This window comes from Mustela putorius, unplaced genomic scaffold (assembly GCF_011764305.1).
Source record: "Mustela putorius furo isolate JIRA1106 unplaced genomic scaffold, ASM1176430v1.1 tig00000765_pilon_pilon_pilon, whole genome shotgun sequence".
NCBI lineage: Eukaryota > Metazoa > Chordata > Mammalia > Carnivora > Mustelidae > Mustela > Mustela putorius.
The window spans coordinates 2,165,152-2,190,828 of NW_025421470.1; the positions used below are offsets into that span (position 1 = coordinate 2,165,152).

At 59.8% G+C, this 25,677-nt stretch overlaps 1 protein-coding gene across 3 annotated transcripts in view; it reads right to left on the minus strand.

The window, feature by feature from the left end:
* Positions 1-5,897: 5,897 nt before the first annotated feature.
* Positions 5,898-25,677, minus strand: part of AGPAT3 (1-acylglycerol-3-phosphate O-acyltransferase 3) — an 81,780-nt gene continuing 62,000 nt past the window's right edge. For all 3 annotated transcript variants that reach the window (XM_045084369.1, XM_004762255.3, XM_004762254.3), the window contains exons 2-9: positions 24,030-24,256; positions 17,815-17,984; positions 17,039-17,200; positions 16,032-16,185; positions 15,339-15,441; positions 12,704-12,779; positions 8,398-8,596; positions 5,898-7,866 (exon numbers count right to left, since the gene is read on the minus strand). In XM_045084369.1, coding sequence (XP_044940304.1) covers positions 7,778-7,866; positions 8,398-8,596; positions 12,704-12,779; positions 15,339-15,441; positions 16,032-16,185; positions 17,039-17,200; positions 17,815-17,984; positions 24,030-24,207 — 1,131 coding nt within the window. In that variant the 5' untranslated portion in view covers positions 24,208-24,256 and the 3' untranslated portion in view covers positions 5,898-7,777. The remainder of the gene's footprint in view (positions 7,867-8,397; positions 8,597-12,703; positions 12,780-15,338; positions 15,442-16,031; positions 16,186-17,038; positions 17,201-17,814; positions 17,985-24,029; positions 24,257-25,677) is intronic.

Here is a 25,677-nt window from a genome sequence, read left to right on the forward strand (position 1 = left end):
TGTGACGGAGGAGAGCCCTCCCCTGGCTCATCTAGCATCTTCAGCAGGGCTCTGTTTAAGGAATAAACCTGTGGCTCCACTTCCTTCGTGGGGCTGGACTGAAAGCGCCCGTCCAGACGGCGGCTCGTGGGTCTCAGGTCCCCAAAGGCTGTTGAGGTCAGGGTCTGTGCTGCTCCTTCCACAGATCATAATTCAACAGACCAGCTGCAGCCTCGTAACACACTTGGGATTCTAAACGCTTCTCTGCTCTTCGAGACGCCCTCCGTCCACCGCCCGGAACTGGCCCCTCGAGGACCCAGGAGCGGCTGTGCCTCCCACCCTCGGGGCTCCCGCTCTCTCTTCCGGTCCCCCTGGGAGCGCAGGCCGGACCCCGTGGGCGCCTTGCTCCCAGTGCACCAAGGCCTCTGCCCTAGGGGCCCAGAGCTTGCTTTTCCTCTGGGGGGTGGCAGGTAGCCAAGCCAGGTAGCCTGGTGGCACAGACCCCCCACCCCGGCCCACATGCCGCCGTCTGTGCCTCTCCTCTGCACGCCCGCCCTGGAGAGTCTCTGCATCTGTTCTAGGGAGGCGGGGCTCGGGTCACCCTGAGGCTCCCCACTCCCACGGCAGCGCTCCAGGACCAGCCTTCACGGCCTCAGCTGCCGGCCAGCTCTGCGGCTCTCCAGCAGGGGCCCCAGCCGGCTGCTCCTCCATCTGCCGCACCCCCTCCACCGGCCTGCTCTGTCCTGCGGGGAGCCCCCTGGTTGACTCTCTCCTGCTGGGAAGGGGCTGGAACCGCAGCAGCCAGGGGGCCTCCTGCATGGCCGACTCCCTGCTTCTCTCCAAGCTGGGGGATGTGGGACAGTGACCGGCTAGGCCGGGCGGCCTCAACAGGTGCGCAGCACACAGGACCCAGGACCTGCTTGATGGCTGTCACCCGAGGTCCCTCTCCCATCCTTGGCTTCCCACAGCCCAAGATGGACATCCCGGCTCGGCTGTGCTCTGAGGAAAAGGCGGCCTCTGCCCTTGGACTCTTTGCGCGTGGGGTGGGAATGGGGAGCGGCAGGGGTGCGGCGCATTCGGCTCACCTGTATTCCCTCTGTGACAGGAGCCCCTTTGGGATTCTCCCAGGCTGAGACCAAGCCATGATCTGTTTCCGTGGTTGTAAACAGAGGAAGAAACGCCTGCACCAAGCCCCTGGAAAGGGGGATCCCAAAAGTTGAAGCAGGGGATGCCTGGTGGCTCAGGCCATGCTCTCGGGGTCCGGGGATCGAGAACGCTTGTCAGGCCTCAGCCAGGAGTCTACTTGTCTGTCCCTCATGGCTGAAGTCCCTCACCAGGACACCTTGTGTTTGAGGGCGGTGCGTGGGGCTAGGGTCCCCAGAGGCTCTCTGGTCCCGCACAGTGGTTGAGAGCCCGGTCAGGCGAGGTGCGCTCTGGCTGCGCAGCTCCCAGGAGTCCTTACAGGTCTCCGGGCCGGTGTATGCGCTCCCCGCGCCCCCGACAGAAGGAGAATCCCTCCCCTGATGCCCCTGTGATGCCCCCGTGATGCCCCCGTGATGCCCCCGAGGGGCCCTTGGATCTTCAGTGGTTTCGCAAACAGCCGGGAGCAGGCTCCTCACCCCCAACTCCAGTCTCGGTGTAAGGTCACTTAGCACGTGCTTGTCTGTAAGGACCCCTCCCTAGGCCCCCCGCACACAGCAGCCAGCTCCGAGTGCTCTGGGAGCTCAGGGAGCCCCTCCCGTGCCCGGCTAGGGCCTCCCCTGCCACACTCAGCCCTCGGGAAGGCCGTGTGCAGGCCTTACTGGACCCCACAGGTATGATCTGAGGGGGTCAGGCCCCCTCCAGACTGTGGAGGGGGTCCCTTCAACCACCTGCCAGATTCTCCCGGGGGCAGAGCTGAAAACGCCCCCACCCCCGGTCGTCCCACCTTCCAGACACCCCGTGCATTCCTTCCGCCCGCTCTCCCCAAAACTCGCTCCTCCTGGGGTGTTCCCACGGCTGCAGCTGCGGGGCTCTGCCCTGGAGTAGGCGGGGCTGGAGCCGGACCTGATGACGTCACCCACTTCCTCGGAGACGCCCAGGACCACTGGGGCTCTTCCCTGGGTTTTTAGCCTCTAGGAAGCACTTTTGTCAAGAGGAGCTTCTCTTTCCGGAAGCTCCCTGCTGTGCGGGTTACCTGGACTGCTCGGCGGTCCCAGGCGCTCCGTGAAACATGAGGAGACGTGAGAAGAAGGGTGATTTCCAGAGCATAAAGTTGTGATTTCCTACCATTTCCTCGTGGGATTGCCCTTAAAGAAGCAGCCCTACTTCCTCTTACAACCTGGGGTGTGTGCTGGTGTGTGGACATGTGTGCACCCTAGTGTGTCCGTGCACACAGAGGTGCATGAGCAAACACACGCGTGTACCTGTGTCTGCGTGTGCTGGTGTGCTGCACGTGTGTGTGTGTGTGTGTGTGTACATACACCCCCCCAGCTTCTTACATCAGGGGGCCAGGAGCTGGTGCCAATGAATGGGGTCTCCCCCGCAGAGCCAAAGCAGAGGTGGTGTGTGTCCCCAGAGCAGGTGAGCCTCCTGATGAAGCATGGCCCACCCCCGGGTGACCCAGATGTGTGCGAGACTCTGTGGAGTCTGAGGGTGCCTTCCACAACTGCCCGTCTCTGCCTGTGGACAGTCGTGCTGCACCAGGTCCCAGCACACGAGCCCAGCTGCGTGCGTAGGGGACGAGGGTCTGGCCCAAGCCTGCCATTCCCAAGCACCAAGAGTATGGGGCCCTCGGGTTTTGTCTCCTGGGAAAAGAGCACTCCCTCTCCCCAGATCCCACCGCGCGCGCACGCGCGCGTGTGTGTGTGTGTGTGTGAGAATGTGTGTGTTGGCACACATGTGTTCTGAGGACCAATATTTTTACTTTTTAGAGGTTTATTGATTATTTGAGAGAGAGCAAGCATGCGAGGCGGGGGCAGAGAGAGAATCTCCAGCACGCTCCCCGCTGAGCGTGGAGCCCAACGCGGGGCTCGATCTCATGGCCTTGAGCTCGTGACCTGAGCCGACACCTAGAGTGGGAGGCTCAACCGACCGAGCCCCCCAAGCGCCCCTCTGAGGACAACATTTTTAAAAACGAGTCTAGACGTGGGACTTGAGGGAGAGCCCCTCTGAGCTGGTCTCAGGTGCCCTGAGCAGAACGTGGACGTGGGCCTGTCCCTGCCGCCAGGGTCACGGGAGCAGAGCAGGAGGCACATCATTGGCAGCTGCTCCCTGAGCACAGGTGACACCAGGCTTCTTTCAGCTCGATTTATTTTCACAAGACAGAAGTGAGAGCCTGGGCAGCTCTCGGTTCTAACAAGAGTTCTTTTCTTTATAAAGAAGAAAAATTGTTCCTTGATTTTCTCCACAGAATGAATTTGTTGTTACAAAAAAATAATTTTTAATATATACATGCCTACTTTGGAAAACCTTTTTGTTCTTGATGGCTTTTAAGACCCATGTTTAGGCAGAGGGCGGCTGGGCACGTCCCCCGCTGATTCTCCCCTTGCCCTTGCCTGATGGCCTCTCTCCTTTCCGATTTCCCCTTCCTGAAGCATCTTACATGAAATGGAGAAGCCGGGAAGCGTGACCTGCAGGAGGCCCCCCGAGGGGGCAGTCCCTGTGGGCGGGTGGCTCGGCGTCCCCCGCTTCCCGGGGGGAACGTGAGCACGCTGGAGACAACGTTTACCCTGTGGATGTTTCCTCCCTCTCGGCGACAGCAGCAATGTTAAGAGACACACATGGCGCCTGCAGCATTTTATCTAGAAAGTACCACCGTCAGGGCAGGTGCAGACACGCCCACGTACAAAGCAATCGCCACAGAGTGTGGCGGACACAGCCGGTTGTTCAGAACGCAGACTGGTAAAGTTTCAGGTAGCTTGCCCATCCCCACCCCACCCCCACAGGCTCCCATAGGCCAAAAATACCTCTATCCTGGACTACATAAAGCTTGTGAGTAGCAAAACTTGTAAAAATGAAGTGTACAAAAGGAAACACCCATATAATACATTTGCACCCTGTAGAGAATTCATCACTCTTTGAAACTGGCCAACAGGCAGGCAGGACCCATCCGTCAGTTCGGGAAAAGAGCCCCGACGTCCATCACACGCACCGAGCTGGGGGTCCGCGTGGTTTTCCAAAGAGAGAGGCTCATTCACAGTTACAGTACTTGGCGACCGTCTCTGTGGCTCAGAAGCCAGTGGCATTTCCCGGCATCTAGGGGAGTCACATTTGATTGTCACAACGTACGAATCTCACGGGTCTGAGACAATACATACAGGCGGACCAGAGGCATTTCTTCGTGGCCTCAGGTAGCTCAGTTTAACTTAACACGGCTTAGTGCATTTCAGGGCCTTATCGTTCGACATCGGTCCCGTCACTTTTGAAACAGGAAGTTAAGAAACTGAAAAGTTGACGAGAAAAGAAAACTCCAGGAGGACGTGTCATTGCAGAGCTTAAAAATGTTAAGCAATGCCATGGTCTTTGAAAAGAATATTTGGCTGCTGACCGGGCTGGCTGGTGTCCACGTCTCTGGCCATCTCCTACCCTGTGCAGCTCATGGGGATGCCACCAATTTCACGGAATTGGACGGCAGCAAATGCTCGTGTTCAGACTGAGTTCATGTGTGTCCACTCCTCGGCCAAGCAGAACACAGCGTGTCATCTACCCTCCCCTTCCCTGCACTGGGGTGTCCCGGCCCTGACAGATGAGGGTGTAGAACCCGCCCCGGGGCCCCGGGCGCTCACAGAGGCTCTCTTTCCAGCAGGAGCTCACTCGCTGGAGACAGGAGCGGGCACCTGGGCCATGGACACGCCATGTCCAGAGAGGAAGCGGGCAGGCATGCCAGGCCCACTGCTGTCCCGCCAAGCCTGGTTAGACTGGGGGAGTGTTAGAAGCCACGGGATGCCACGGGACACCGAGCGCGGCATGCAGGGGTCGCTGAGAACCTGGAAGCGTGAGCTGCCGCGCACGGTTGGACAGCTCGGCTGAGGATGAGCAGGCCGGAAAGATTCTGCGTGGCTTGTCCCGTCAGTGCCCCAGCAGAGGAAGCGACATGGAGTGTGACGGCCCCGAGATCGCCCCGAACGCGCGCCCCACTCTTGGCTCAGCTCAACGGTGACGCTAACTAAACGCGGGGAAGGAAAAGGCTCCCGTGCCTTGGAGGGGGCGTAGCCGGGGCGGACGAGGGGAGACTCTGGGTGGATCGGGGGCCGCACGTGCGGTGTTTACGACTAAGTGTAGTTTACATTGTTGGTTTATGTTGCTGTTTGTGGTTTGTACATTCGGAACGCCTCTCTTCCGCTAGACTCTGTGCTTCTCGAGGACAGGGACTGTGAGGACACCTCAAGGAGGGCTGCGCTGCCACCAAGCACCGGGTGGCCAGGGTCACTTCTTGCTTTGGATGAACTGCAAACGAGGACATGCTCTGACTGGCTCCGCCCTTCCCCAGCACCTCCTGGCCCGCCGGCAGTGGGGACGGTCACTTACACGGCCCTCTCGGAGTCCCCCAGTGCTGGTAGCAGCCACAGGCAGCTTTGAAGTCCCTGGAACTCCCCAGAGGGAGATACACAGGCTGGGGCCCTCCCCCCCAGGGAGCCAAGAGATGAGCCACCAGCAGCCCCCAGGCTCTGAGCTCAGCCTATGGGGTGCCGGCAGGGGATGCCAGGGCCTGGTGCCTGAGTGCACCCCAACCACGGCCAGCCCGCACGGTCCAAACACTCGGCCTTAATTTGGACATTGACTTCAGCAACAGAGGAGGCTCCGCTGTGGGGCGTGAGGAGGAAAGAAAAGCGCTGTTCTGATTGATTTAAAAAATTAAAGTTCCCCTCTCCCTTTCCCTTCTGCGGTGGATGAAAAGCAACCTATCCCCCTCCGAAAACAAACAAAACCCCCAAGCATTCATGGTGTAGACTTTATTGCTCTCAAGGTCTTGGCACTAAGTGCGCAAGCTCATCTGTTAGATGGGGAGGGACTCGCTGAGATTTCACGCCCACTGGCCCTGGTCTCCGTGCCGGCGGGACTCTGCGCGGCGCGCTCGGCGACCCCGGCGGGCTCACCGGGCGCGCCGCAACCCCGAGGGCAGAGAACTCATCGAGAGCTGGGGGTTAAACGGGTGGGAGATCTAAATCTGCGTCTTGCAGGTGACGCGTCTGGGCTTGGGGACATCCCCGGGGCTGGGGAGTTACTGACACACACAGATGGCCGCGCTGCAGAAGGGCAGGCCCTCCCGGCAGTGCGGGGTCTCAGCTGGGAAGGAGGGGAGCTGTGCTTGAACACAGGGGGGCTGTCCTGCCTCTGCCTCATGGGGGCTGAGCCCCACCACGCCCTTCACCCCGACGACCACCCAGAATCCAACAGCGTCCCCCTAGAGAGCATGTGCTGTCTCCAGAAACCCTCCGGAAACACAGACTTTGGCCCGATGCGTAAATACTCGCCCAATTTCATTTCTGTCGTTCCCATGCCTCTTTCCTCCACCTCCTCTCCTAGGAAATTCCACCTGCCTCTCTTGGGAATGCTGGTTCCAGGCCACCAGAGCCAACACCGCTAGTGCTCCTTCCCTTGCTAAACCGGGCGAGGGAGTGTTGACTTGGAAACCACACACCTGAGGCTTAGGAAGGAAGTCCGGCGGCCCGGCGGGCAGCAGCGGGATGCTTGAGCTGAGCCCGGGGAGCCGGCTGCTGGGGGCCCCCCACGCTTCTCCTTCCACCAGCCCAGCGGCCCTAGCCCCACGGCTCCATCTGCGGAACATGCAGCTCCCTGGGGCCGGGACCCACGACAGGTCACGGGGAGACACCCCATGGTGGGGGCGGGGCAGCTGAGGGTGAGCAGTACCCCCAAGCCCCCGGGGTGATGCCGGCCACACGGGAGCAGGCCACCCCTGGGACCGGGGCCTGCTTGGGGGAGGCAGGCAGGCAGAGTGCGGGCGAGGCTCCCCACGGCTGCTTCTCATCGGGGAGCCGAGCCACCGATGGGCCAACTATAAAAATAAAACCTCCCGAAGCCGACGAGCTCCACGTGAGCAGTCTGCAGCCAGAAGAGGTTCGCTGGTGGCCGCTCTTTACACCAGCATCCAAGGGCCCCGTGGGGTGCAGGGGTGCAGCCACTGGGGGAAGGGGCCCCTAAACTATAAAAACAGACGCAAGGTACCCGCGCACGGGGTTAGGGAGGAGACGGGAAAGCAGGGGTCTGACCGTGAAATGGGGCTACCCGTCCATCCGACACGCGGTGTGCTCAGCCCCCGGAGCGCTCTGCACGCCCAGCTCATGGGCGAGCGCGGAGCAGAGGCGCTGGGCGCTCCGGGGGCCTGGGACCTCCATGTCCCCCCTTCCGGGAGGACAGGGAAAGTTCGCTGAGGGGAGGGGAGGCGGCGAAGGGCCCGGGTGAGTTCCCGAAATAACCGATCAAAACAAAATGGGATCTAAGTTTAAGCAGAGAAAGCGTCCAAAGGCCCCCTCTGGCAGCAGAATCTCTCGAGATGACATCAGGGTGGGACCCATGACCCAGGCGTGGCTGCCCCCCGCCCCCGCACACACGCGGCCCCTGCGCCAGGCTCCGTGGTGGACTCGGCCCCACGCAGGGGTGCAGCCGGAGTCTTCCTCTGCAGGGGCCTCCGACGGCTTCGCTCTTGGCTCAAGGTTTCCTGGTCAATATTAGTCACCAGTTATTAAGAAAAATCGTTTCTAAGGGTCTTTTGTTCCGATCTGTGTGTGTTGTTCTGTGTCTAATCGAGTTAATGGACACCACCGTCAGGTTACGTGTGCACCATCACTGCCGGTAATTACTCCTTTTTCTTAAATTCCTGGTTTCCGTAGCTAGAGCCTTTTTCTATTTCAGTTACTCCTATTAGTCGGCGGACTCCAAAGGACGCTTTAAGACAGGAGAAAGGCAAGGTTAGACCAGCCGATTGGCCGTCCAGTCGGAAAACCTGACGGTGGGGTAGGGCAGTCCCGACCTTTTGCCTCTGACCTTCCGTGGGGTCGGCAAGCCAGCCCTCTCCCTGCTCCCTCCCCGCTTCCACGCGGGGCCAGCCTGGTCTGAGGGGCACAGGGGGTGGGCCTGGTGGGGGAGAGCCTGAGTGTCCGACCATCGACCATCGACTAAGGCTCCAGGGACATCCTGAGGTCCCAGAACTGTGTGCAGGGCTGTAAAGTAATGGCCTTGTCCTCAGAGACCCCCAGACCACCTCGCAGACCCAGGAGCCTGACCCCAGCAGCAGCACACGATGCCACGAGAGCAGGTAGGTAGGCAGATGGCCCTGGGACGCACGACCCTGTGGCGTAGCAGACAGGCTGGAAAGACTCTGGGGGACCCCGCTCCCGACAGGCCAGCCACCTCGACGGCTCCCAGGCTCCAGCACAGAAGACCCCCAGCCCGAGCCGCGTCCTTCACATCCGTTACCTGCCCCGACAAGCCCCAGGAACGTCAGGATCAGGAGGGGCGAGCCGCTCGCAAAGACGCCCAAGACACAACTGAAGAGAGGAGACAGGAGGACGGTGGCCCAGGACAGGAAGTTCAGGAGTGTCCAGGGCCGGCGCGGGGGCTTGAACTGCTGTCCTGGGAACGTGCCCTTCTGGTTGTACATCTCTTGCAAGGCGTCCTGGAAGAGTCGGGAGATGGAGCTGCCACCGGCTCAGCCCCACGTCTACACCTGGGAGTGGCGGAAGGATCCTGCCTGCGGGTGCTGGGAGGGTCTGGGAGGGGAGCTCAGCTCGCCCCCTGCCCTGAAGACCGACTCGCCACAGCGCCCACGTGGGCCGTGGCTTCTTCCAGGCAGCAGCTCCGTCCCCTTCAGAGCTGGGACACAGGCCAGGAAGCGTAGCTGGTACGCACACTGCGTCCGCCCAGGGCACACGGGCTCGTGCACGCTCGGTCTGGCTCACTGAGAGGACACGCAGGGCCCGGCCGGCTGAGCGGCTCTCGCGACTCTCCGAGCTCACGTCCTCCGCTTCTCCCGACTCCCCACGGACCCCCCCTCCCCCCTCCCCTTGCAGGGCTCTGCTGGAACAGACAGGGTCTCGGCCACCAGCCTCCAGACCCCCCAGCCGCATCCAGCCTGTGCCCCCTCCCTGAAGCCTGCCAGGCACTCGGCCACCGTAGCCCAGACTCACGTGGCCAGGGAAGAGCAGCCCTGGAGTGAGGACTCCATCCTGCTTCCCTCCCCGCCCGACTTCCCGCCACTCCCTGACTGTGCAGCGGGACAGAGGGCAAGAGGCCGGGAGGCCCGGGAACCCCCCACCCCCGGCCCACACCCCCCACCGGTCCGCTCCCACATCTGCGGAACAGGGAAACCACACGGCGCGACCTCTGTGGTCCAGTTCCAGGTTATGCCTGGTGCTAACGGGAGCTGTCGATGCCTCTGGGAAGCTGTCACATCCGCTCAAAGCACTGAGTCTGGCCACAGCTGGGTCTGCACCTTGCCTGGGCCTGAGCACGAGCCCCATGTTGGGGGTAGACTTTACTTGGATTAAAAAATTAAATTAAGGGGCACCTGGGTGGCTCAGTGGGTTAAATCCTCTGCCTTCGGCACAGGTCATGATCCCAGATTCCTGGGATTGAGCCCCGCATCGGGCTCTCTGCTCAGCGGGGAGCCTGCTTCCCCCTCTCTCTCTGCCTGCCTCTCTGCCTGCTTGTGATCTCTGTCTGTCAAATAAATAAATAAAATCTTTTTAAAAAAACTAAATTAAGTTTAAAAACGTCTGGGGGGCTCAGTCGGTTAAGCGTCCAGCTCCTGGTTTCAGCTCAGGTCATGATCTCGGGGTGGTGGGATCAAGCCCCGCGTCGGGCTCCTTGCTGTGGGGAGGCTGCCCCTCCCTCCCGCCCTCTAAAAATAAACAAATAAATACATAAAATTTTTAAAAAAGGTCTTTTTAAAAAAACCTGAAAGGAGTGAATTAAACCTATTTATGTCAGTGTTGACAGATATAAACACGATAGTGACTGACAAAAGAAAAAATAGAACACCTTAATGTCCTTAATATAAATTAAACCGTTAAGTGACACAAAAAATGACTAAAAATGTTACCATGTATTTCAGTAGTATAGAAAAACATGGCAAATAATAGAAAAATATCTATGTTTTCAAAAGTCATCTATGTCAAAGCTTGTCCCTTGCTACATCTGTGTTAGATGATTCTAGAAGGTGAACCTTAGGGACAGAGATGAGGCCCCTACTCTGGCACCTCCAGAGGCTGCTGGGTCCCGGCTGGGCCCTCTGTCCTCCACCCCCGACACGCTGCAGGTGCACCCAACAGGTGTGTGCGTGCAAACACAGTCCCCACGTGGCCCGCACGCGCACCGCCGCCCGCTGTGTCGACACACTGCGTCCACACGATCTGGTTCTGCAGATGAAACGCAGTCGGTTCACCACGACTGCACCATCGCAGATGAACACACACACTGTCCTGTTTCCTAATGACACAGTTACGTTACTTCTCCTCTTCTGTTGAATAACACTGTTGCACACAATCGTCTATCGTAAGAGTTAAAACCCTCACAAGCTGCCTGGCTTTGGAGACGGACTGTCTTCTGCAGCCTCCTGTGCTCAAGATCTCTCTGCCTTTCTGTCTACCTACACGCGAATGCTGCATTTCTTTCCCACTAGGCTTTATTTCTCTTCTGGAGAGACTCACCTTCTTGGAAATCGTACATTCACTTTATCTGAGATTTCCAGCGCAGGAACATGGCGCTGGCGATCCTCCTCCTGTCTCCCGTGCTCCTCCGGGCTTACCTTTTCATTTCTGTGGATGCTGTCCCTCTTCTAACGGGACAGGCTTGTCCACCGTTTTCTACGTTGTTAGTATTTTTATTTTTATGTTCTTCTTTTTATTTATTTTACTTTTTTTAATTTTGTTAGTATTTTTAAAGGAAAAGCATTTGGTACAGTTGATAACACGCTTTTGTAGCTTTGCTTTCTGTTCAAATGATGAATGCTATGTTTATATTATGTTCTTTGTTCTAGTCTCTCTGGGTTTACTCTATTTTTAACACATGTATGCATACGTGCATGTCAGTGTGCGTGTGACTATTAGGATAAAACGTGTGTAAGGCGTTTATAAGAGGCCCCGGCGCATAGTAAGGTGTGTCTAATGTCAACTTCACAGTCACTCCCTCGTGGGAACGACTTCCCCTCTCTCCGGTTATTCTAAGATCTCACGGTCTTCCGCGTCCCGCGATTTCGGATCAGTAGGGACGGATTTCTCTTTATTTCCCTGTTCCAGACCTGTGTTTCTGGAACCCGACGGATGCCAGGAGCTCACCATTGTCATCTCTGACACCTTCCCCCCACCACTCCTGTCCCTTTCTGAACCTGCCAGTAGTCACAGAGCGGACCTCTCGGCCTGTGCTCCGCGTCTGCTAAACTTCCTTTCCTGTCCGTGCTTCTGCTGTGCTACCTTCTGAGTAATCTCCTCGAAGTCTTCCAGGTCACTCTCTCTTCCGCTGGACCCAATCTGTCATTTAACCTACTAACTAACACTTCACCGTCAGTGACTCGGTTTTTGCTGCCTGTAAATTCTACCTGGTTCTTCTCAAATCTTTTTCTCCGTGGGCGTTACTCTTTTCGGGTCCTTCTTCGTGCTCAGTCACTTCAAACAAACTGATTTTAGTCTCTGCGGATCCGCTGGCGAACGTCCTCCGTTCTGTGTCCGTGCGGCGCTGCACACGTGCTCTGTTCTGTGCTCGTCTCCCACGGGACCTGACCCACGGAAACCTGTGTTTACCTGCATTTCTCCAGCTCTCTGTGTGCTTTTTTCGGGAACTCTGGAGTGCTTTGTCTAGAACCACTTGTTGACATTTCGGCTCTGCTCTCCCTGAACTATGTCGCTGGGATAAATTCAAACCGCAAACCCCTCTGAGCACCGGCCTGTGATCACGAGGTATCAGGGAGACCTTGTGGAGACCCAGAGGAGAAAGGAGAACGTCGAAGTCTGTTTCCTGTGCGGGCAGGTTGGTTTCTTTTAATTCACGGTGCGAGGGCAAGACTCTCAAAAGTTTCTGCCTGCAACGAGCTCAACCCTACCTTCTGTTTCCGGGCAGGCATTCGAACCCAAGACTCCAGGGTAAGGGTGAGGGACCAGCAAACGCCATCGCAGGGTGGGGCGTCCCCAAGTGCACAGGCTTACCCCGGGCTTTCAGCTCTCCCTTCTTTTTGGACCCTTAGAGATGTCCCTTATTTTCTTAAAAGCTCACCCGTGCCTTTAAAAGGGAACCTGTTGTATGTGGAAAGGATCTTGTCTCTCTCTAAGCGCCCCCAATGCTGAAGATGAAGATACCGTGTCCTGTGTGTTCGTGTGTATAAAACAAGCTGGTGTGAAGTTTCAGGGCAGGGTGTGCTGCGGGGGGGAGCGGAGAAGGATCCGTGCTTGGCACACGGATCTCCTCACATCACCTACACTGCGTCTCTTGCATAAATCACACACACACTATGTGCAGGCTGTAGATCTATCCACTTGTACGAGAAAACGCGAAACCAGTGTGATAGTGTGGCAGCCACAGTTGTACGTCATCCTTCCTACTTTTCTCTAGTGTGCTGAGTTCTCACAAGTCAAGAAACATGCAAGATGCTGGAAAGAAGGTGGGAAGTGGTTGAGAGCCGCATGTTCTCCCTCTCCAGACGTCCGCGTGCATGCCCCGCCTGCCCCGTGAGCCGCCCCGCCGAAACCTCTTCCCGAGACCCCCGGGGAAGAGGAGAGCCGCATGCCTTTACCTTCTCCTGGTACAGTTTATGAAGCCACTGGGCCGCTTCCTTCTCATCCAGTGGGATCTCTTCCAGAGGAAACCTCCTGTTTGGGGAAGAAGATTGAAAGCCAAGTGGCTTCCCCGTGGGAGGGCATCAAACAGGAGAGGGGGGTCGTCGCTGGCCCACCTTTCCTGGTCGTGCCTCACAAGTTCCAAGGCCACATAGACAGCAAAGACATCCACCCCGGGCACAGAGGAACTGACCCCTGCAGGACCACGGGGGCCACGGAGGGAGGGGTGCTTGTGAGCACTGTAAGGGAACAGATCACGCCCCCATTTCCACGGAGAAGGGTGCACATTTGTGAGCTGCAACAGGAGTTTTGGTCTTTCTTAATAGTTCATTCTTAGGAAATAATCAAATCTGACACTGTCTGCCATCAGGCCAAGAGGATTGTATTTCACCAATGAGATCTACTTGCTCCGAATATGAAAAGCAAGAGAGATTCAGAACTTTAATCTGAACTCACAAACAGCTGACTCCAGAGAAGACACAATTTATTTATATCCCTAATCACCAGGGGATCACCGGCCCAGGAGCGCAGGTGTCTTCGGGGGAGCGGGGCGGGGGGGACAAGCAGGGCAAGGGCAGGAAGGGCTGTCCACCGCAGCCGCAGTTCCTGAGGCCGCCGGCAGGGGGCGCGGGGGACATGCGTGAGAAGGAATGACCTTGGCGGTGTTCTTCCCGCAGGGCCGCCCACCCCTGGGATGGAGGCGGGTGCCACTCTCACGCAGCCTCTGGAGAGTGCTGGACGCCCACGGGGAGTGAGAGAAAGGCGGAACCCTCTACACGAAAGTGCTCTAACTCCCGGACCCACGGGTGAGGAGACCAAGTCTGGAAGGGTGGGCTGCTGAGGGACGCGCCCACGGGCTTCCCACCCACCCACCTGGCCACACCGCTCTGGTTCTGGTCTGTGTCCCGTCCTGGCCACACCCAGGCTCTAGTGTCAGTCAGCGACGCGCAGTACAAAGTGTATAAATTAAGAATTTAAAAGCACGATACAAAACTAAACTATGAGGGTGCCTGGGTGGTTCAGTGGGTTAAGCCTCTGCCTCCAGCTCAGGTCATGATCTTGGGGTCCTGGGATTGAGCCCCGCATCGGCCTCTCTGCTCTGCAGGGAGCCTGCTCCCCCCCCCTCTCTGCCTGCCTCTCTGCCTACTTGTGATCTCTGTCTGTCAAATAAATGAATAAAATCTTAAAAAAAAAAAAAAAAAAAGTCCGCTCCCGGAACGGACTCGAGTCCCTTGAAGAATGCTGACCCCAAACGAACTCGGGGAGGCTCAGGCCACCACCCCCGGATGCCCCTGGCCTTGTCCCCAGCACAACTTCACCAGCAGGGGAATAGGAAAAGGACTCCAAAGAGGAAACTTCCATGAGCCCAAGAAAGCTTTGGCTTGTTTGATGACAAGCATGTTCCAGACTCACTGGACACTGCTTTCCTCCAAATTTGCCAAATGGTAAGTACCACAAAACAGCACATTGACGCTTTTAGACATTCTAAGAACATGTCTGTTAAAATAAAGTTAGGTAAAGTGTAGTTTCAGGCTTTCCGCAACAAAGGGGGAAATGAACAGAAGGCTCAGGTCTTCTCCTGCCGGAGGTGATGGTCCCTTAGAGGGGCAGTGCTACCGGTGGGGTGGCCGTGAGCACGGACCTGGAGCCGGATCAGGAGGGCTCCCCCAACCCTGCCACCTGCTGGCTAGGACCTGGGCCACCCTGCCCCCCAAACACCCCAGGACCAGGGAGGGTGAGCACCGGCACAGAGGCCACCACAGCTGTCACTGTCCTGGACCACAGCAGGTGCTCTCATACGAACCACAGCGAGGGCTGGAGGCTGCCAGGACCAGTAAGTCCCAGGAAAGCTGCCTGGTCCCTGCTGGTTCCAGAGATCTAAGGGCAAGGACGCCAGCTCTGTACCTCCTCTGAGCCAATCCACTGCAAGCCGCAGGAGAAAAAGCCCCCTGGCTTATTCTTAACATTCACAAAATTACTCCTGCATTGGGGGGTGAAACTGCTTTAGATGGGGTCACATGAGGGGGGCCTCTCAGAGCTCTGGGGGCCAGGCTGAGCGGGGCGGAGACCCAGTCAGAGCTGGTGGGTGACAGACCAGGGGAGCTGACCCCGCACGTGGTTTAGGCACACGCCGGCCGGTCCTGCCTTCCTGCACACGGTGAAGGAACCTGGAGAGGCGGGCCGGCAAGTTCAACTGAGCTGATCCAGACCAGAGGGGGACCTGGAGGGCCCGCCCACCATTATGCTTTGAGCTGAGGCCAAAGTCAAAACCCCCACTATTAAGAACACCAGGCGCAGGGCTGGGACAGCTCCCCCAGCTCCCACTTCTGCCTGTGGGAATCTGAGTCGTGGTCCAAGCTGGAGCCAAGCCTCTTTTAAAGGGCCTCTGTGCTCCCTGCGGCAAGAGAGGCTGCCCCACCCTCGGGGCGTCCAGAACATTCTGCCTTCACCCCGCACCCACCCCTTCACCTTGTAGGAGAGCTAGTGCTTGTGTCTGTCCCCACATGTGCAGTCCTGGGGCGCAGGCTGTCTCCAGGCTGCACGGGGAGGGCCCGGTGCCAAGGGCTGGGGACGCGGGGAGGGGCGGCTCACCTCACACACATGTCGGCCTCGTACTTCTTCCCGTAGAGGATTCCCAGCAAAGACGGGTTCTTATTTCCACGGAAGTTCAGCGTGACGTCGTAGACCGCGGCCACTGCAGGGATGGGGGGGCGTGAGACCGGGGCCTGCACCGCACCCATGCCCGCACCCATGCCCGCACCCATGCCCACACCTGCACCCTGCTCAGCCCCGCACCTGGCTCGGCCCGTACCTGGCTCGGCCCCGCACCTGCACACGACTCAGCCCCGCACCCCGCTGGGCCCCACAGGCTCCTCTCTGCATACGTGGGGGCGCTCAGTACTGCATTTACTGACATCTGTTTTCAGATTTAGGGTCTGCCTGCTGTTTGTTCCCCGTGTTCTATGTCCTATATTTGATCTTGCCCCCTTTGGCACTCATTAGATAGATAGTATTTTCCCCTTTAGAATAAGGTTTTCACTCACATCACTTTTTCACTCCGTGTATCTGTCACCTGTACCATCAACCAGCCTTCCATCGCCTCAGAGACGCCAGGGCCAGCCGACACACGGTCACTGTGCTCACTGGCTCCCCGTCCCAGCCCCTGCTGCCCTCTCTCTACACGGCCCGGCTGTCCCTTGTGTAGCTTTGGACACATCATGACTTCCCGGTCTCGCTGCCCTGCAGAGCCCAAAGCGCGCACGGCCACCTCCGGCTGGCCCTCACCTGTCCCTCGCAGGCACTGGACCGCCGTGGTGAAGCCCTTGGTGCGAGGCAGCAGGTGGTACTTGAGCACGGGGAGCCCCTTGGACAGGGCCACCTCCATGCTGACGCGGTGCTTCTTCTCTGTGAAGCGTGTGCCCTCGCAGTACAGGAGGAACTGCCACATGAGAGTGGACAAGGTCACCCCAGGCGACAGGCTCACAGAGCGCGTGCTGCTCAATTCGCAGCGAGGACGGAGCACTCCAGGGACCGGTGGGGCATCATGTACAACGTGACTTTATTTAGGGTGTGACCCACGCTCCGGCCACGCACTGCCCCTCGCAGAACAGCTGAGCCACGACCCTGATTCTCGAGGACCGAGAAAGACCACTTTCTGGAAGGAATGCAAACAGGAAGATGCCCGGGCAGCAGCCTCCTCACCAGGGGGCGGAAAATCGGAAGTCTCTTATTCCTCTGCCTCCCCGGGGGGATTAGAAATGCCACTAAGTAGCCAGTTTTCAAAGGCCTCCTGCCAGAGACCAGAAAGCTCAGAAAGGGAAACAATGTTCACACTGACAGCCTGCCATTGTTTCTGATGGGGCGGGGGTCTCAGACTCCTGGAAGGGGCTGGAAACACAGGCGGAAGCCCCCGCCCCAGGGGCCTGAGGGGTGCTTGTTCTGAAGGGCAGGCTAAGTCTTCTTTGAAGTACAAGTTGATCCCCAGAACCAGAGGGTCCCTGGGGTCTGCTCTGCAGCCTGGCTCCCCAGAAGCTCCCCCTCCGCCCAGCCAGGAGCCAGGCAGGTGTCCCAGGACAGCGGATGCAGGAAGGGAGGCTCGCTCCCTCTCCAGGTGCCTTCAGTGGGGCTCTGGGTCTGCACTGGGGCAGAGGGAAGTGGGTGAGCTGGGAGGGGCCCCCCAGCCTGCAAGCTCAGAGGGGGAGGGGCCTGGCCCTGCTGTGACCTTGCTCCTGGGGTCGGGTCAGGTTCTCATGGGCTGCAGCGCATGCGCATCGCAGAGGCTGTGCACTCACCCACATGTACTCGGGGTAGTCGGACAAGCGCTTCAGCCCCTCGATGACGGTGTCCCGGTCCTCCTCCCATTTCCGCTTGCAGAACACGATCTCCAGGAAGTACCACGTCCAGCCGATGAGCGGCACGTAAAGCAGCTCCCTCTTTGCGAGGACTTTGGAACTCTGGAGGGAGGGGGAAGGTGGTGAGAGTCCAGACCCTCGCAGGCACCCCTGGGACCGGCTTGGTGTTTGGTGACTTTGCCGTCAATGAGGCGGCCCTGCTCTGAACGTGCCCGCTGATTTCCACATGACCCCAAGGGGCAGGCATGCCGTCCGACAGACAAGGAAACTGAGGCACAGGCCTGGCGGAGGGAGGGGTTGCCCGCTCTGGCCGCGAGGACCGGGGCTCCCCGAGGGTGACCTTGGATGACCCATATGGCTGCTTTGTCTGCAGCGCCTGCTCAGCCGGCCTCAGGCGGCCCTGCTGTGGCCCTGCTGTTTCCCTGCAACTGCTCGGCTGGCCAAGGGAGCTCTGGGCTCTCGATACGCAAGGTTCGTGGGAAGCAGAGCAATAAGCCTGAGCTCAGGACAAGCTCTGGAGAGCTGAGGGCTGACCTGACCTGACCTGACCTCAGACTCTGGTTTCAGAGGACTCAGGGGCTACACTGGAAGGGAAGAAAACCCCAGACCCCATGTCACTCACCCCCAAAATCCCCCGGGATTTTGGACCCCTCACACTTCCCCAGGTCCCCCGTGTGGTTCACCCCCAGCACCTCCCAGGACCCCGCACTGCTCACCCCCAGCACGCCAAAGCGCTCACACATGGTCCACCCGCAGAGGAAGTCAATTTCGAAGTTGTGGTTGAGGATGATGACCACGTGCTCCTTGCCGAAACGGTTGACCGTGGCCTGGTCCGTGAACAGCGTGCATTCCGTACAGGACCACCACTCCAGCAGCATAACCAGCTCTGCGGACACAGGGGAGCGGGGTCAGCAGGTGCGGGGGGCTGGGCTCGGCTCCACGCCCCCCGCTGCAGGAGGGGCCGGCCAAGCCTGTGCTCAGGGCACTTTACAGGACGTTCATCCAGGGTGGGGCTTCCGGCTACAAATGAGTTTTGATGGTTCATATTTCATAAATTTAATTTTCCAAAGTTATAATGATCTTTTCTAAGCCCAAGTCAGGGAGAACACAAATGGAAAGCAGAAGTGGAGGAAAACCGTCATCTTAGACGGACGCCTTCCCGTCCTATTATGATTCCCACAGTCACATTTTATCCACAGAATGGGAGGTCAGGGGTGGGTGCACACACACAGCCAGCCCCAGCAGTGTAGCAGTGTGGCAGTGCCCACCGTGGCCAGGCGTGCCCAGAAAGGTGACCCCACAGACCGGGAAGCCTGACCTTCGGGCTCAGAATCACTGCAGGGAAGCCCTGTTGTTTTTGTGCTGGACCAGTCTACCCATCTTCTGATGGGACTGGCCCTCAGGGATGGAGGCCAGGACCTGGAGAGCGGGCTCCATGCCTGACTACCTGGGCCTCAGTTTCCCCATTTACGGAAAGGAGGAAATCGTGCTTCCTTACAGGGCCTCTGGACTGCTCAGGCCACAGCTTGTGATGTTAACATCCCAGAACTAGAGGACTGGGGCGGGTCTCTCTTTCCCGACAGGCACCCCCACCAGCCCAGGCCGAGGACCCGCCCGGGCCCAGGTGAGGGCCGCCTGGGCTCTGTCCCCGACATGCTGCGGATCAGGGCTCCCACCTTTCTTGTCTGCGAGATGGCAGGGGGACAGGGGTCTGCCCCTCGATGATCCCTTGGCACTCACCGGCCCCTTCCACCCGGGGGAAGGCAGGTCAGCAGAAAAGACCACCTGCCCGAGGCAAACTTGGCACCGATGACTCTGCGAGCCTTGGATGATTCCATCCCACGTTCTTGAGCCTGGAGAGAGGCTCAGGCATGGGAGACAATCACTCCTAATGGACACTTGTCCCCCAGGCCCCGAGAAGATGCTTGGTACCAGCAGTCATCAGGATGGGACCAAACCATGGCGGGACACCGCTCCCTGCTCCTCGGGAGGGCCGTCCCTGGACACAGATGGGGGAGACGGCACACCGCCCGTCTCACCACTGGGCCCCACTGGGCCCCTCACCGCCCGGCACCACTGGGCACGCACAGCGGGACGGCTGCTGGGCACGTGCTGGGTACTTTCTCGGTACTGAGAGTCCACACGGAGCTTCTGGACGACCCAGCGATTCTACCCCAGATCCCAGTGGGGACCCATGTGGCCTGGAGCCCTGTGGCAGCCAAACGGAAGAAACCACCCCAGTGCCCACAGAGTGATGCACAACTGGGTGACACCGTCCGGCCACACCGCACCATGTGACCCAGCCACGACCTGGGCGGGCCCGGAAAACAGCGTGCTCGGGGAGAGGCCGTCCTGAAGGACTGACCTGTAGGGACCATATACTGTGAAGGGGTGAACTTACTCTCAGGAAAGCTGTTGAAAAGAAGAGGAAGGAAAGCAGAGGCCACAAGGCCGCTTGTGCGTGTGGAAGTGCCCCCTGCCGACGGGGCCCCCGGCCACCTGCCCCAGCGAGACACGGAGACACGGAGACATGGCTGGCAAGGAGCCCCGCTCCCGCTCTCCCCCCTGCCCCCACTCTGGCTCTGGTTTAATCCGAAGGCAGCAGCCGGGGCAGGGCCTGGGCAAAGTCACAGGGTCACAGGGGACCATCGGGGAGGCTGTTGCTCTGAAAGCGATTTGTGGGGAATGGGCCAAGGTTTTCTCCATTACTCTAGTACGAACACTTGTGACGCACCCTCTTAACACGCCCTCAGCGCACAATCCTGTGCCGTTTCCGCTGGGCACAGGGCTGGACAGCATCACAAACCCTGTGGCCCTCCAGGTGTGGCCCATTTCAGGTCCCTCTCGGACACAGAACAGGGTGGGACATGTTCTGGGACCAGCTCCCCCACCCGACGTCCTGAGGTCGGCGTGGTCCCATGAGGCAGCAGACCCCGTGTAAAGGCAGGGTATTGCCTGCTGCAGGCTCGGACCGCGCAGTCTCTACGGGTTCGTCCGCTGCCGGACAGGTGTCCCCACCGCGGGCCCTCGGGAACGATGCTGCCACGGACAAGGGGAAGTTCTGCTTCCTTACCCCTTGTCTGAGAGGCCCCAGTAGGGCCTTGGCCTCCTGACCCAGGGCCACCAGGGGCAGGGGTACAGGCTGGCTCGGCGGCCCCTCGCCCGCTGTGCAGCCCCACCTGGAAGCGGGACGTCTCGGCTCCCACCCCGCAGGCGCTCCGGGGCCGTCGGCCTCGCGGGCAATGCTGCGTGAACACGGGCTGTCCCAGGTGTCCTGTGTCTCACCGAGGTGCCCAGAGACCACACATGGAGGGAGGGACAGACAGACACCCTAGATCCCCTACAGACATTCTCACGAGGATGAGCCCGAGGTCACCTGTGGGGAAGCTTGGTCTGTGCTCGTAGAGGGGAGGACGGGCCGGGGTGGCCCTGCCCATCTCACCAGAAGACCGGCAGCCTCCCTGTCGGTGGAGTGCCGTGACCTGTCTTCCATGCCTGGGGTCTCGGCCCGGCGGGGGCACATTCTGAACTGGGGCTTTGGCGGGCTCCCGGGCCCAGCATTCATTTTCCGGCGGGGCTTCCTTCGCTCCAAACGAGCCAGTGCTCGCTCGCAGCCTCTCACCCGCCACCCGCCACCGCCCGCAGACGCCCCTCGTTGACTCGGTCTGGACAGTGCAGCTGCGAGGGAGGCGATGCTCTTTCCCCGCCCGGAAGGTTCGGCATGGCTGGGTCAGTAGGAGCCCGAGGCCGGACGGGGGTCACACTGGGGACATACTCAGGGCGCCAGCAGGGGCGGAGGGGGCAGGCCCGACCTCACAGCTTGAGAGCAGAAACACGTGTCCCTCTAGACACAGGACGCAGGCTCAGGGTCACTGAGACGATGCTGTGATTGCTGCCTCACAGCCAACTGGGGGAGCCTTCCCCTCCGTCCTGGCCGGAGGGGACGCCTGCGCAGCACCCCAGCTCCAGCGGGCCCCCGGGGGCTCCCCCAGCCTCGTGCTCAGCAAGGCCGGCGCTGCTCGGGCTCGGGGCTGCTCCCCGCACGGGGGCCGTGCTCCAGGCTGCTCGCCGACTGCACGTGCTTTTCCATGCTTTCGCCCAGTTCGTTGTCTTTTTACAAAAATGGATTTGTCTTTGCTTTTTTAACCCCTCTTCCTCCAAGAGTTCCCCCGTCGGGCTGGTGCGTGTTTCCCACCAGCTGTCGTCGGTGGCGTCTGACGGTCGCTGTCCCGGCCACCCCGGAAGGAGAAGCAGGACCAGGGGCTGGAACGCTCGCTCGCCCCCCCACCCCACCCCACGCACCAGGCCTCCCCGGCTTCCGCCTCACAGGCCGGCTCGGTCGTCACTCGACGGGCTCACGTGGACGGAGCTGCTCCCGCTTCCCCGACGGCCGTCCTCCAGGCACCTCAGACCCTGCCTTGATGACGCAGCTTCTGTTCTTCCTGAAGAACGTTCTCGGGGCAGGAACGTCGTGAGCGCATCCATGGGCCGTGAGCGCCGCCACCCTGGGCTGGCGTCGGACTGCTCCTATGTCACCCTCGCTTGAAGGACCGCGGTCGGTCCATCTGTCCGTCCCACCAGCACTCGGGCTGTCCTGTCCCGGCACGTCTCACCTGCTCTTTGTCTCCGCAGTCTGTGGCCTCGTGGGGCAGGTCTGAGCGTGCGTGTCACCTGCTTTCCCTGCTGGGGACCCGCTGTCCTCTGGGCGTCACGGCACCACCACCTCGTCCCCCAGGGGGACTCTCCCGGTGCCACCTACCACGTCCCCTCCACAGGCCGTTCCCCCTTCCTCCTTCCAGCACCGCATCACCCCCACCCCGGGGTCTTGGCCGCACACTCGCGTCCACTGTGCCCGGCCTGTGCCATGTCATGCTCATCCACGTTCAGCAACTACAGTTCTGCCTTAGCGAAGTGTTATTTGATTCTCCTTGTCACCGTCTGGCAGTCTTTCGTCTATGTCTCTCGCGTGTCCCCGTCCTCCGGCTACGTCTCTCGCATGTCCCTGTCCCTCCGACTACGGGCTCCTATTCACTTTGTCTTCAACCATGAGAGTCTCTGAGCCGAACGTGGGAGGCGTCACCTCCAGATCTGCAGACCCCAGACCCCGCTGCTAACCTGCTCCCCCCAGCCACAGCTCCGGGTCCAGGTTTCGATCCGGTCCCCCGCCCAGCAGCTGGTCCAGCCGGGCCCTGGAAGTCAAGCTCAAGGTTCTGTGCCAGTGCCCGGCTCTCTGCTGGGGGAAGGGGCAGGGCTGGGAGGCCCCCGTTACGAGCTGTGCCCCCAGCCAGGCGCTAACCAGCCGGCCTCACCCAGGACCGAGCCGGCTGGAGTGTTTCCCCTTACGACCCTGCTGCACGCGGAGGCCACAGTTTAGTTTTTGTTAATGAGTGTTGGCGCTTTTGGTGAGGTTCCATCCGACTCCGCTGTACTCATGAGTGGGACCGGGTTCCCACACGACAGGAGTTTCATTCTCCCTCCCCCACCCCCACAAAATCCTCTTTTATCTAAAACAGAAACCAGACCCTGGGAACTGAAGCTACTGAGCCTGTGAGGCAAGCTAAAGCCCCGGGCCAGCTCGCCGCTCTCGGCCGAGGTGGCGGGAGTCACGGTGTCCGGCCTCCACGGCCAGCCTCCTGTCTGCACCCCCGAAGCTGGGAGGTAAGAGAGCCCCGTTTCCCGTAGGCCCTGGAATGGGTGTCGTTTCTCTTTATGATAAGGGAAACATGGTCTTGTGCCAAGAAATGTAAGCACCAAGTCAGACATAATCATAAGTAAACGTAAAAAATGAAAAGAGTAAGAACCAAACAAGGAGTAAATCAGTGAAAGTAAAACATAAGAAAGTGAGAAGTAGAAGTCCTCATTCCTCCACTCCCCGGGACTTTCAGTTTCCTGGCGACCCGTGGGGACCTTCCGGGCACGACCGGCCACAGACGGGTGCACGCGTTGTCCGCAGAGAAAACAGGAGTGTGCCGCGCACTCTGTTGTGCACCTTGTCTTTCCCTTAGGAACATATTTGTGGACGCTTCTGTGTCGGGACGGAGACGCCCTGGCTCCTCCCAGCTGTGGGGCCGCTGTCCCCTCACCGTACTTGGTCTCCGCTAAGGGGCACCACGGCGGCTGCTGGTTTCGTGCTAACGTGGAAGTGACAGAATGAGAACATCCGTGCAGATAGGTACTTCCGCGGATGACCGTCCAGGGACACTCTCGCTCCGTAGAATGACAGTTGACATAGACAGAGGGCTCTGGTGCGGGGAGCCGCTGGCAGGGGCTCCTCCTACAATGGCCCTGGTGCCCTGCGGACACACCTTAGCACGAGACTTGAGCTCTGGTGACAGCGGGCTTTGCTGCCAGCGTCCCTGTCCACCCGGCAGGTGGAGACCAATGTCATGTGCACACACACACCCGGGGCGCATCGGCCACAGACACGCACGTCTACACACGTATGCAAAGGTGGGCGAGTCCTTGTCATTCACAGACAGACACTCATGTGCACAGAGTGGATGGGCGCCTGCCGCTGCCTCGTGGTGCTCTGGCCCCGGCTGGCCTGTGGGCTGGAAGCCGGCAAACCGACTTTACGTCTGTCCTCAAACTCCCGAAATACCGAAAATATACACCCTCAAAGTCCCAAAACATGCCAAACCACATGAAACCGTGTCCTCCGGGCTCCAGGCAGCCGACGGTTGGAACGTCACCAGGCTCAACCCAGCGGACAGCTTGGGGTTAGGCATCTAGCGGCACGTGTGCCGGCCACTCCCGAGGAGCCCCTCTGGTCCCGGGGCACGGGGAGGGGGCGGGGGATCCCCTGCTGGACCCTGCCTGCCGGTCATGCCCATCCCCCGGGGCCCCGCTCGGCAGGGGCTGGTTCCTGGAGCTCAAAGGACACCCTCCCCCACCGGCGACCCTCCCCCGCCCCGTGCGCAGCGACACTCACGGCTCCACAGCGAGTAGGCGAGGCGGCAGTTGAGCCGGCGGTAGAGCTGCTTGTTGACGGGCCAGAGGACCAGCGTGCACAGCTGGACGAAGTTGATGACCAGCCCGCTGACCACGAACACGAACCCGATGAGCAGGTGCACCGCGAACTGGGTCTTCAAGTAGGCGAGCAGGCCCATGGCCGCTGCTCAGGAGCGGGCGCAGGGTCCTTCACTGAGAACAGCCGTCCTGGGGGGACAGGGGCAGCGGTCAGCACGGGGCGGGGCGGGCGCCCGGGGCCCCGGTGGCCGCACGCCGACAGTCCTCCGCGGGGCTCGCGGCACAGCCCGCCTGCAGCTCACCCGCGCCACACTCCGCAGTCCTCCTGGGAGTGACACGCAGGTCATGCCTGCGTCACACACGCTCAGACCACACGCAAACACACAGCCCCGGGCACACAAGGAAGGAAGAAAAGTCTAAAACTAATGCCCCCAAATATTACTGGTGACCGATCACCTCTAGGAAAAAATATACAGATCGTTTTTATTTTAGCCTTTTGAGCATCATTTAAAAGACAAAACTGCACATGAACTCCACGGAAGCAGACGCTATTCCACTCCCAAGCCGTGGCGGCCCTGGAAGAGAACAGCCTCTGACTGGGCTCTAACACCGCGCAGTGACTCAGCCAGGGCCCCTAACCGGTTTCTCTCCCCTTATCACGTGCCTGTGTGTCTTACCTCCTCGGGTGATGCCCAAGGCTCAGCTCACATTTCTCAGTTGCCCCTGTCCCCTGAGCTGCCCCGTCACACCCCTGGTGGCAGAGAGCCAAGCAGGGAGCTGAGATCCCAGCTCAGGGCCGCCCGAGGCCGGCGCACCTGCAGACCTGGTCCCGGGAGGGGCGCCCACACTCGCTGTGGCATGGGGCGTGGAGCTGGCTGAGACAGGCTCCCTGACTCTCTGGGGCGGGGCTTGCTTCACTTCACAAGCTGAGCACCCTGGGGGCACCCCTGCCCCCTCCGGGGACCACACCGACTGTGCTAGAAACACAAAGCTATGACTTCCGAGACTGAGCTGCAAAACAGTTTTTGCCCAGTCCCTGGTCTTCGCAGGGTCACTCTCGGGGGAGCCAGCTGCCAGAGCTGGAGGACGGTTGAGCCGCAGGTCCTGGACATGAAAGCTGGGTGTCCAGGCCTGGTCAGGCGTTTGGGGGCCCACAGCCCCGCGAGCAGCCCTGACCCACCAGCCCATAGTGGCTGTAGTACCAATCCCGAGACCCGGAGTAAGGACGGGCAGTGTTTGTCTCACACCAGCGCTGGGACGGTTTGTCATTAACTCAGTAGCCCACGGTTACGATAACTGGCCCTCTGGACGTAAAGGACAGAAAACACACATGGGACAGCAAAGATACTTCCTCCTGCGTTGTCGGGGGCACCATAAACACCGCCCTCCGAGCAAACAGAAGCACGACAGGTGGCTTGACGCGGTCCCACTGTGAGTAGCAGGAGGACCAGACTCCACCGCGGGCGGGGACACTGTGTCCACACTCCCTCCGCGGGCAGGGATGCTTCTAGAAAGCAGAGTCCCGAACATGCCAGGCCTGACGACGTCCTCCTTCCACGAACGAGAGGTAACGGCGCTGCCCGGCCCAGCATCGCTGCCCATCCCCGCAC